The 12,130-nt window shown below is 38.9% G+C and overlaps 1 protein-coding gene across 1 annotated transcript in view; it reads right to left on the bottom strand.

The window, feature by feature from the left end:
* Nucleotides 1–12,130, bottom strand: part of NBAS (NBAS subunit of NRZ tethering complex) — a 360,677-nt gene that overhangs the window by 167,277 nt on the left and 181,270 nt on the right. The window contains exons 32-34 of the mRNA XM_007471211.1: nucleotides 7,695–7,808; nucleotides 2,835–2,948; nucleotides 561–718 (exon numbers count right to left, since the gene is read on the bottom strand). Coding sequence (XP_007471273.1) covers nucleotides 561–718; nucleotides 2,835–2,948; nucleotides 7,695–7,808 — 386 coding nt within the window. The remainder of the gene's footprint in view (nucleotides 1–560; nucleotides 719–2,834; nucleotides 2,949–7,694; nucleotides 7,809–12,130) is intronic.

The following is a 12,130-nucleotide window of genomic DNA, read 5'->3' as shown; positions in this document are numbered from 1 at the left end:
GCCCAAACCCGTGTCCCCTGCATCGGCAGGCGGACTCTCAACCACTGCGCCACCAGGGAAGCCCTCTTCACATATTTAACAGTACCGTATTTCCAAACCAGAGCACCATCCTCCCTGACACAGATTTAGCCTGTGAATTTTAGGAAATTCAGCTTCTCTCTAGCCAAAGCCCATATCCTGCCATTTCCAAAGGACTTCTAAGGGGATGGTGCCATCACTGGTTTTAATTCATATGGTTTCAAGTATATTGTATAGGACCACTTCTTACATATTTTATTCTTGACAGCACTAACTTTCCCCATTATATTCAATAATTTATTTCCTAATATACTTTTTTTCTCATACCTGTACCCTTTCTTCTCTACTGGAATAAAGCCAACAACACTAATTTATATCCTAACATCTTCGAATCCCTTTTCATATAAGTGACAGACTATTTTTCTCCATAAATTAAAATTTTCATATTGCTGAAAAAGAAAGAGCACAAATCCCAAATCCACAGACTCAACAAAATATACTTCATACAGTTCAGGAGCACTTACTTTATTGGGAACACTTACTTCTGTCTTCAGAGAGCTGCTGGCAGCCAAAAGAACTTCAATGCTGCTAGGAGGGCAATGTGTCAAAGCAAAAGCCACGAGCTCTTGACGAGTGGCCAAGTCCTGGTAACCTTCTGATTGTCCTAACTGGCTACAAACATCCCAACTTTTAGAATAACCTGGAAAAAGGGCAAGAAAAAACAAACTGATTTTCACTAGAAGAAAAAATCTTTAATCTAACATGAGAAATGGCTTTCTGCTTAGGTCTTATGTTACCAAAGCAAAGTCAGTCATTAGTGATGCATATTATTATATAAGCAGAAGCACATAAGGATCTGAAACTAGAAAAGAAAGATTAGGTGAGTTCATTGTCTAGAAAGTTCAGTGCTGCTCCAGACAAATTCTTCTGATAAACTATGTTAAATTTTAGATTCCCTGACAAGGCTACAAATAATCTACTGAGCTTTGATGTTGAGTAAAAGACTGGGTATCTGAATTCAGAAAGACTTGAGGGTATGGCCCAAGCACTTGTGTGAGCTTGAGAAAGTTCCAAGTATCACACATCCTTCACCACTAACAAACAATAATAGTAACAATTCCTCCTTCATTGGGTTGTTAGAAGAACTGAACAATCTTTATTTAAAAAACAACCTGTATTTAAAAGCTGTATTTATACACTGCAAAGCCTAAAGAGAAATTATTATAGAGAGCTACACAGAATCATTCACTTTATAAAGACAGAGATCCAAGGACAGTGCCAAAAATACAGTCAGCCCCTGAAACCAGCAGAGTTTTATCCTATGCAAGCTTCTACTGTGAATTCTTAAAATGTACTTTTATTCTTGTTTGAAGGCATTCCAGTTAGAAAGCAGGCCTTTTTTCTAAACATACAGAGTCAAAATTAGTCAAAATTACAGGTACCATCCTTATAGGAATAAAATTATTACAAAGCTCTCCAAGTAAGTGGTAATAAATTAAGACAACAATGATCATCCAGAATACCACAATTATTCTGAACTTAATGTTGCAAAATCACTAGGTTAATATTACAGAACACAGCCCTTTCATGAAACCAGTTTTCTAATGCTGAGGTTATAAAGCGTTGAGCTTTTTCCCAGAGTTTTCAACATTTTCATAGATGCAATGCCAGATTCTCTTCTTGACAAAACTTTATTCAGGCTTCTCTGAGTCCTCTTCTCAAGAAGGCCTATACCTTGGCCCAGTCCTTGCTGAACCTGTATAACCCAGTTTTATCAAGAATCCTGCCAAGTTAGTCCAGAGAGAATCTCTCAGCCTTGGTATCTGATCACCCCGGCCTGCCATCAGCAAGAATCCTGTTAAGTCGGTTTAGTACCAATCCCCCTACTCTTGATGTCTCTTCGCTGTCATTTTTCACCCATTGTTGACCCCTCAACCTGCTCCTCAGTGGTAAATTCCCAGCTGCCTTTTCTGTATTTGGAGTTGAGCCTGTTCTCTCTCCCCCACTGCAAAATTCATGAATAAAGTCTTCCTTACCATTTGTAACAATGTGTCAGAATATTTTTTTCCTTTAACAGTATACATACAGAAAGTATACATATCATCAGTGCACAGCTCCAGGAGTTACCATGAAGTTAAGCACTGCATTTATAACCACTCACTAGGAATGCACAGACAATGGGTAAACGGATGTGCTTGAGTTTTCACACAGTCAGACACAGCTACAAAAAGCTGATCATTTAGCACGGAGCCTGTAATAAGACAACATCACTTCCTACCTCTCTGGGGAATGTATTCTTTAACAGAGAAATTATTCCACAATATAACCTGCTTATCCTCCAGAGACTTGAGTTATAATTTCAATATGGAATTTCAATATGGAAAATTTTCAAATATAATTTGAAAAGCATTATGCTATCTCTTAAAAAAATTAAAGAATAGAAATACTGACAATTTAGTCACAAATTATAGATACTTCAAAGCTTCAAAAATTTTTAAATTTTCTTTTATATGACAAATACATAAAAAGGCATTAAAATATTTTAAAATTGTTATTAAAATTATGAGCCTGTTTTTAATATGGAATGGAAAGCAACCATATCTCAGATAAAATATAACCCTTGAGCCCATTAAAGTATGTATATTAATATACAAGCACATGGAATACATACTTATCAGCACTCACAAAACATTTCTCAAGGCTTACGAACACAATGTGGTTGGCTTACCGATTAGGCCAACTGATTTCAAAACAGACCTCTTCCATTATTCACCACATAAAGAGGACATGAGCAAAGTGTTTAGTATCTATTTCACCTGTGGCCATCAGCTCCTGACAATGCACATTGGCAGCTTTGTAGTCATGGAAACGAAGTGCTTGCTCTACTAGAAGGATTAGAACCTGCCCACGCCTTTCTTCTGGGTCTTCACCTGTAAACACATGCAAATGGCTTTACTGATTTGGGCAGAGTATGAACTGACAGAGGAGCTCCTTAACACTACCTTTCTAATTAATTCCAAAATAAAAAACAGAGACTAGGCTGATTTTTATAAGATTATAGGAGAAAAGATCATGGCCACTTAGACCTTCCAATCTATTTATTAATCATGGAATTCTCTCTCAGTCTCCTAAGTGATCAATGATTAATATCAGCCTCAGACCGAAAGTAAATTAGTACAACCACTATGGAAAACAGTATGGAGGTTCCTTAAAAAACTAAAAGTAGAACTACCATGTGACCCAGCAATCCCACTCCTGGGCATATACCATGAGAAAACCATAATCTGAAAGGATACATGCACCCCGTTGTTCACTGCAGCACTATTTACAATAGCCAGGACATGGAAGCAACCTAAATGTCCATCAACAGAGGAATGGATAGAGAAGATGTGGTACACATATACAATGGAATATTACTCAGCCATAATGAAGAATGAAATAACGCCATTTGCAGCAACATGGATGGACCTAGAGATTACCATACATAGTAAAGTCAGACACAGAAAAACAAATATCATATGATATCACTCATATGTGGAATCTAATTTTTTAAAAAAGGAAACAAAAGAACTTATTTACAAAACAGAAACAGACTTACAGATATCGAAAACAAATTTATGGCTACCAAAGGGGAAACACGGTACGGGAGGGATAAATCAGAAGCCTGGGACAAACACAAACACACTACTATATATAAGATAGATAACCAACAAGGACCTACTGTATAGCACAAGGAACTCTACTCAATATTCTGTGACAACCTATATGAGAAAAGAATCTGAAAAAGAATGAACATATGTATATGTATAACTCAATCACTTTGCTGCACACGCGAAACTACCACAACATTGTAAATCAACTATACCCTAATAATACATATATATGTATGTATGTATGTATGTATGTATGTATTCACCCCCAGACCAGCCATTCCAATCTAAGTGGGTAGAGGAAAAGTTTTCCTCCCAATAGGGAATTTAAATATTTTTCCTATTTATTTAAAAATTTTACCCTTTGAATGTTCTAATTATAATTCATAAATGACAAATAAAAGGGGAAAAAAACAAGCACAAAGTAAAATGGACTTAAATTTTATAGTTTCATTGTGATAAAGTTAATTTGTATATCAGGCAATCTGAGCAGGTGGTTAAAAGGGAAAACATAAGCAAAAATAGGCTTGAAAAGAATGATGTCTAGAAAAATCCTACAAACAAAACAAAATTCTCAGGGAGAACAGCCAGGAGTATAGCCAGACTAGAAATCTATTAAAGAAAATGATCCAGATGTTTAGTCTGAAGAAAATACTAATGGTGGTCTGACAAAGCCTTGAGTATATGAAATATAATTTAAACTTTGTCCACAAATTCTTTGATACTCTTCTAAAGATGGAGCTTAATGCTTCTCCCCTTGAGTGGGGGCTGACTAGTGATTTACTTCTAACAAACAGAACATGCTGTAAACGACAGTGTGACTTCCAAGATTCGTCATAAAAAGCATTTCGGAATCTGCCCTGCTCTCTCGATCAGCTGCTCTAGGAGAAACCCAGGAATTGCCATGTTAAAAGGACACTCAGGAAGCCCTGTGGAGAGCTCCACGGGGCAAGGAGCTGAGGCCTCGCACCACCAGCCAGGGAGCAATGGAGGCCTTTTCTAACAGCCATGGAAGCCAGCTCAGGAGCAGATGGCCCAGGCCCTGTCAACTTAACTATTTCCCTTGAACTTGGGAGGGCCTGTGTGACTGCTTCTGTGAATGAGACACAATGGAAATGAAGCTACCCAAATTCCAAAGCTAAATTATAGAAAAATGACATGAAGTTTTGCTGGTTTCTGTTGGGATGCTGACTCTGGGATCCCTCAGCCACGTAAGAAATCTGGGTAGTCTGAGAACACCATAAGGAAAGACAATAAGGAGAAACCACACAGAGAAGAGAAAGCCCTAGCTACTCCATTCCCCAGCTTTTTAAAAAATCTTCTCAGCCCAGATGCCAGACATGTGAATAAAGCAGGCTTTGAAATGAGCCCATCCCTAGCTGCTGTATCTGACTGCAATTTCATAAAAGACCCTGAACTGCCCAGTCAACCACCAGAACTGGGAGAGATAAAAAGACGTGACTGTTGTTATTTTAAGCTACTAAGTTTGGGGGTGGTTTGTAAAGCAGCAATAAATAACCATAACATTCTATAAGCTTCAGATACATGTCACCTGCCTGTGATCCCTTTCTTAATACCACTCCACCCCCAGCAAAATATTAGAATTGCCTTTCTTCAAGTTCTATAACATTTGTTTACAGAAGCCATGTGCTACCATCACACCCCACGATGCGGCATAATTCACTGCTTCCGCAGACCTCTAAGATTCTAAATCCCCAGAAGGTAGCAGGTGTGTAACAGAACCCTGTATCCAACGTACCTGACAAAGTGATATTACGTTAGCTCTCTGAGGCCTCTATTTCCCCACCTGTAAAATGTGGCTAATAAGAGGCTGCTGTGCACAGCAGAAGAGGTGGTACGTTAAAAGGGCCCAGAAGGGAACTGGCACACGGCAGTCCCAGGTACGTATTAGCTATGATGTGCACTCAGGGGGCTCACAATACAAACACTATGTTGAATGAAATGTAGATACTAGTCTTATTTGTTAATGATACTGCACTGAAGTTATAATACAGATTCCACATTAAAGTTTGTGAAATAGAGGTGGCCAAGTTGAGATGGTTCCAAATACGAGAGCTAAAATAGCTGCAACGAAGAAAAGGTCTGAACACCACGTGGTCCACATAGATGTGCTCTGCAGGACTGAAGAAGAATGTTCACACCATTATAAATGCAGGCTGGCCAAGATCACCGACCTTCCCGTTTCTGTGCCAACGTCACAGAGACAAAAATGGAAATTAATCCTAGTAGGCAGGTATGTGGAAAATTCCAAATCCCTGACTGCTTCATTAGTTTCTATGAACTGGATCCTTATGAAATTCCTCCCTGATGATCGGAGTGCTTCAAAGTTTACAAAGTGCTTTTATATGCATTAACTCATGTGGGTCTCTTATACTCTGGCAGGTGAAGCAAGGGGGGTGTCATTCCTATTTTCCAGATGCAGAAACAGAAGCTTGAGTCATTTAGCAAATGAACGGGACGGTCAGGAGTGGACCGGTCTCCTGACTCCACACCCGATTTCTCCACAGCCATGTGAGATGCCTCACGAAGGATGCCTGGCCCCAGTCATGGTGTCGGCACCTTTCCAAGGCTGCTACAAGTCCTAAGGTGAAGATGCTAGTGTTATGCTTTTGGATAGGGTAGAAAAGGACAACTGACACAAGAAAATTTACTACAACTATAGGCCTTAAGAAGAAGAGTTCTATACATAAAAAGTTTTAAACATTAATAAGTGTGTCCACTAAATATACTAAATATATATATTTTAAAGCTCAAAATAAACAAAAATCCCCTTTACTTTTTTTTAAGCTAAAAATGGAATTTATCTCAATTCAAGTAAAACAATTCTGGGGTTAGAAGTCTCTTTAGGCAGGATTAGATCCAGAGGCATGTAGTATATCATTGGGGTATTTTCTTTCTCTCTTTCAAATGGATTTATTTTCAGAAAACTGATCAGATAAATGACTGCCAGCATCCCCAAGGTTGTATCCTTATGACTTTCATTTGGAAAGGAAGAAAGAGCCTCTGTCTTCCTGTGTTTATATATCAAGCATCAGGAAAGATTTTGATTGGTTCTGTTTGCGTCACACGGTCATCCCTGAACTGGCTGGTGGACAGAATACTGTGGCCAACAACTGTGGCAAAGCATCTTGATTGGCAAGTCTCCCGGGATCACATGGGCTGGGAGATGGATGGTATCCCAAAGGAAGACCACTTAGCAAACAGACAGATGTGTAGTACAGATAACTAGTGTTTCAAGTCAGCAGGGGGTTCGTGTTTATTCTTTTCGTTGAAACGGGAAGGTAACTGTCACAAAATTGTGCTGGATCCATTTGAAAAATTTAAGCTGCACATTTAAAATCTGTTTAAGAAGATGAGGACCCACTTGACGATGTCCATCAGGTGGGATACACGTTGGATAAGCCAAAAATACAAAAGAAAAATATTAAAAGATTGGTAAGCAGAATAGTGTAAAACGTGAAGTGTAGAGTCAGAAGGACTTTCCTTGAAAGTCATGGCCGGCTATTTAACCCTGTTGAGCAAGATACTTAACTTCTTTGATCTTCAATTTCCCTAGGAAAATAGGAAGAATACATCATCACCATTTAACAGAAAATGAAATAACACATGTGAAAACCTGACCAAATAGTAAAGGCACAAATTTTTCTAAGAAATTATTCAGGATCAAAAATATCACACCAAATTTCAACACTGAAGGTGAACTGGTAGGGCTGGCTGGTCCTACTTTTCAGTTTTCTGGTTATAAATGGTAACCCTGACCTCTGTTTCTGACCTCGAAGCCACTTCGTGGCACCCCAAATAAGCCTGCCCTCGTTTAAAGAACAGAAGGTCAGAGCAGCTCAATATAGGTACACAGTTTTATAACATGCCAACCTTTCTAGAAAAGACAAATCCTTGCCCCAAAGCAGCTCCTCTGACACCTATAAACACATATTCCAATGTTTGCCTAGGTGATGTCGAGAATAACACAGATCCGTACTCTGCAGTTTAGCATTCAAAACTTACCTGCTACCCTCAGCAGCTCAGCCAGGCCCAGCAGTTTGGTAGATTGCTTGTAGCACATCGGGGACTGGCAAATACACTCCTTGATGAGGCCGATCCGATCAGAGCACAGTCGCACTACAAAGAAGGACATACTTTAGACTTGTGACCAGGGACATAACACTTTGTTATGTCCACCAAACAAATGAAAACTGTGTTAACCCCCAGATCAATAAGAATTAAGTAAAAGACACAATTTTTTAAAAACAGTAAAGTTACTGTTGCTTCTGAATAAATAATGTAGAACATGGATCTTTTCTTTATCACCAAACTTCTGAAACACAGCAAATGAACTGGCATTCTGGAAGCTAAGAAAAAGGGTCACCTTTTCAAGTGCCAGGTCAGGACTTAGGGAAAATTTTAAAGAAGGCGGTATCTGGCTTTGAAAACTTCGCATACTTCCTGGTACACCAGTCGCGCCACCTGACCTCAACCCCCTAAAACCCATTCCATGTTCCAAATATCCATCTTCCACCTCCACCACGTCATACCAGTTTGGAGGGCAGGAGTCCTCAAAGCGCTCACTGACCCAATTTATTAACCTTTCTCTAAAAACGGTCCCCATCCTCTCACTTAAGCTAGATGTTAGGAAAATAAAATATGTCTGATCACACTAATTCACACTACGAGGTAATTAGGCACACTTAAAGGGGGAAAAAAAACTTGAATTAAAGAGTATTATGTATATGCTAGGAAGAAATGGTATCTATTCAGGATAGAGGTGTTAACTTTTAAGAAACATGGCACTACCTGGGAAGCTAGGACCCAGTAAATACAACAATAACAATTATCATGATAGTAGCTGACATGAAATGAATATGACCTGTGTCCTAGGCACTGTTGTAGGTGCTTTATGTTTGTTAATCCTACAAGGCAGAACCTAACAAGGCAGGTACTATTATCCACAGGGGAAGAAACTGAGGTGCAGAAAGATTAAGTACTTTGGCTAAGGTCACTGAAAGTGATGGGACCTGAATTCAATCCAGCTCCTTAAATATTCTTCACACCTTCATTCTTTTATCCATTCCTAAATCCGTGGCTATAAAACATACATCCTATTTCCCCCCAAAACTTCTTCTAGGTAGGTGGGAGGGGGCCCAGGGATTGTGGATATAAAGGAGAAAGGTAGTAGTTTTTCTTTGGAATAGGGTTTTTTTTGGGGGGGGGTGGGGAGTAAGTTTTTATTATGACTAAATTTCACACTCACAGAAAGGTTGCAAGAATGGTACAAAGAACGACTCCACAGTTTTTGCCAAGATCAACCAATTGTTAATCATTTGCTCCATTCACACTTGCAATCATGCATGCCCTTCCACCCTTCCCCCAAACACATGCATATATACACATAAACATATGTATCTACACACATCTATATTTCCTGAACCATATGCAAACATCATGTCTTTTTATCCACAAATACTTTAGTGTGTACTGGGCATTTCAAGATAGCTATTCATGCAACTGCTAGTACAGTAATCCTGTGGTGGCCTTTACTCTAAAATATAAGGTAGATGTAGACTTCAGTTACTTCACAGTCAGGACGGCTAATATCTAATCTGAATACAGCTTCCGCAGACTGTATTGTTTTCATGTCACAAATACCCACCTCACTAACTTTCAGGTTGGCCATGTGACTTCCGTAGGCAATGAAATGTGAGTGGAAGTAACATAGGCCACTTCTAAGCAGATGCTTCAGAGTCATCATCTCGGGGTTCCCGATCTTTTCCCTCTGCTGCTACAATGCCAGGTTGAAACTCACCATATCGCACTGAGAGTTTTGAGTTTGTGGGGTTTTTTTTTACTATAGGACAGTCTAACAAAAACTAACTGATACAATATACTTCAAACTTTTTCATAACTTTTCTCAATGAAAAAACTGGGATTTTTACCTCAACATCTGCTGTTTTATGTGTTCTTCTCCTAGTATATATATTTTTAAGAAAATGTGTATCATTACTTCAACATTTCAGATTCAGTAACTATGAGAAAGGTAATTTCTACATATTTCTAACCTGATTTTCAAAACAACACTTAAAAGATATTATCATCATTCTATGTACCTAAAAGCCCGGGTTTTCACAGATGCTTCAATGGTCTTGTTTGATGAATTATTATATTCTTCTTAGAGAAACTCTAGGTTTATAACTCTAATAAGCTGATTTCCTTAATGTTACCACTCTTTCTAGCTCAGTAAAATTAAGGTGGGAAACTGAAACTACACATGGCAATGGATCATCATTTTCTCTATACTTCCTTTTACTGGAACGCTCAAGTTTGGTTTCCTGCTTGTTGCCCTAAGCATGGTATAGTACCAGGATTTCAAGTACATTAAATACATTTGGAGAGTAGGATTCTAACAGAATGTAACTGCCATGTTAAAATGCCCTTTTATTTTATTTATCTATCTTTTAAGCCTCTGGACCATCACTATACCAGTTCTCTCTCTTTTTTTTTTTATTATTATTTTTGTGTGTGTGTGGTACGCGGGCCTCTCACTGTTGTGACCTCTCCCGTTGCAGAGCACAGGCTCTGGACGCGCAGGCTCAGCGGCCATGGCTCACAGGCCCAGCCGCTCCGTGGCATGTGGGATCTTCTCGGACCGGGGCACAAACCCGTGTCCCCTGCATCGGCAGGCGTACTCTCAACCACTGCGCCACCAGGGAAGCCCTATACCAGTTCTCTTTTACTGTTTACCATAGGACATGCTAAATTATATTTCAAAATGTGATTTCTTATTTAAATTAATTCAAGCCATAGATGTTATTATCTTTCCATGAAGGGAAGAGGTCTTTTGACTCCTAAAATTCCTTTTCAAACTGAAATTAATGAACAAGAAAAGAATACGCATATATGTATCTTTTAATAATTGAGGATTCTTCAATTTCCTCTGGATCTCACAAATATTTTTAAAAACTACTACAAGACACACACACACACACACACACACACACACTCCCATCTCAGACAAAAGAAGCATTTATTGACCAGTTACCCACACGGCAAACAGTCTCTTAACAACCTTAGGAGGAAGGGACAGCACATGCCCAGCAAAACACAGATGTAAAATTTCAATTTCGGTCGCTCATGAAGGGCATCAAAGATGCAGAACATATATAGCTCCTCATGATGTTGCAGAAGGACAAATTGGACCATATAGGTGAGGAAGAGGATAATGTGTAGAAGTCAGTCACTTAGCTGATGATTGAGAGCACAGGTCAGAGTTTCCTTCTCAAAGAATCTTTTACTTTCACACCTCCTCATCGGTAGAGTATTATTTACTGTTACATATGCAAGTTCTTGAGCCAAACAGACTACCTAGCTCCACCTCTAACTAGCTGTGTGACCACAAGTAAGCTACTTAACCTCTCTGTGCCTTGATCTAGAAAAATGAAAACAATAACAGTCACTACCTCACAGGGTATTTACAAGAATTAATAATTACATGCAAAGTATACTTGGAACTTAAAAATCACTCAATTATTATTATTATTACTAACATATTCACAGAAATGCTTAAGTACTGGATTCTCTAGTATAAGGATTCTCAGTGTTCAAGATATAACTTTCAGGACTGTCCAGGGAATATTTTACTATTATCTCCAACTGAGGAGGTAAAGCTCAAAGCCATTAAGTTGCCACAGATCACACACCTCAAGGTGGCTGAATCAGAATTTAAACCCAACAAGGCAGAATCAGGCCTGCATGTCACGCCTCTCAGTATATTGGTCCCTCAAAGTCAAGAGGTACCCCTTCATTATTTTGGTTGCTGGAATAAAAGTGCCTAAATTAATCTTTATTGAATGTAAGGAAAGGAGAGTGGAGGGGAAGGAAGGGACAGGGAGGGAGGGAGGGAGGGAGAAGGAGAAAGCAGGTAAGGCCACTCTAATTCTGCCGTCATTAAGAGGACCTCCAAGGAAGATAATAAAAACGACAGCTGATACTTAGAGAGCTCTTACTATATCCCAGGCACTACAAACATACAGACTTAATCTTTATAAGCAATTCTATAAGGTACTCATTACTATGCTCATTTTGTAAATGAGAAAAGTTAAACACAAAGAAAGGTTAAGACATGTGTCCAGTTACTCAGCAATAAGTGGCAAAATGGGCTCCCGGCTGGGCTTAACTCAACGCTGTAAGTCTGGAAAAACGACTTACTCTGTTGTAGAAAGAACACAGGGATAACCAAAATATCCTAAATTGGTTCACTTGAATAGTAAGAATAATTTACACGACATAAACACCCAAGATATGGGGAAAAGCACACATATGTACACACACTAACACATCATAGGCGATTCTTACACGAGGCATTATTTTTTATATGATATCTGTAATCCTGTTTTCTATTAACTCATGCATTATAACTTATCTAGTACCACTAGCCCTCACCTGCTGAG

The sequence above is a fragment of the Lipotes vexillifer genome, unplaced genomic scaffold, assembly GCF_000442215.2.
Source record: "Lipotes vexillifer unplaced genomic scaffold, Lipotes_vexillifer_v1.1 scaffold604, whole genome shotgun sequence".
Taxonomy (NCBI): domain Eukaryota; kingdom Metazoa; phylum Chordata; class Mammalia; order Artiodactyla; family Lipotidae; genus Lipotes; species Lipotes vexillifer.
The sequence above is the reverse complement of the archived record's forward strand: the minus strand, read 5'-3'. Positions and strand labels throughout refer to the sequence as shown.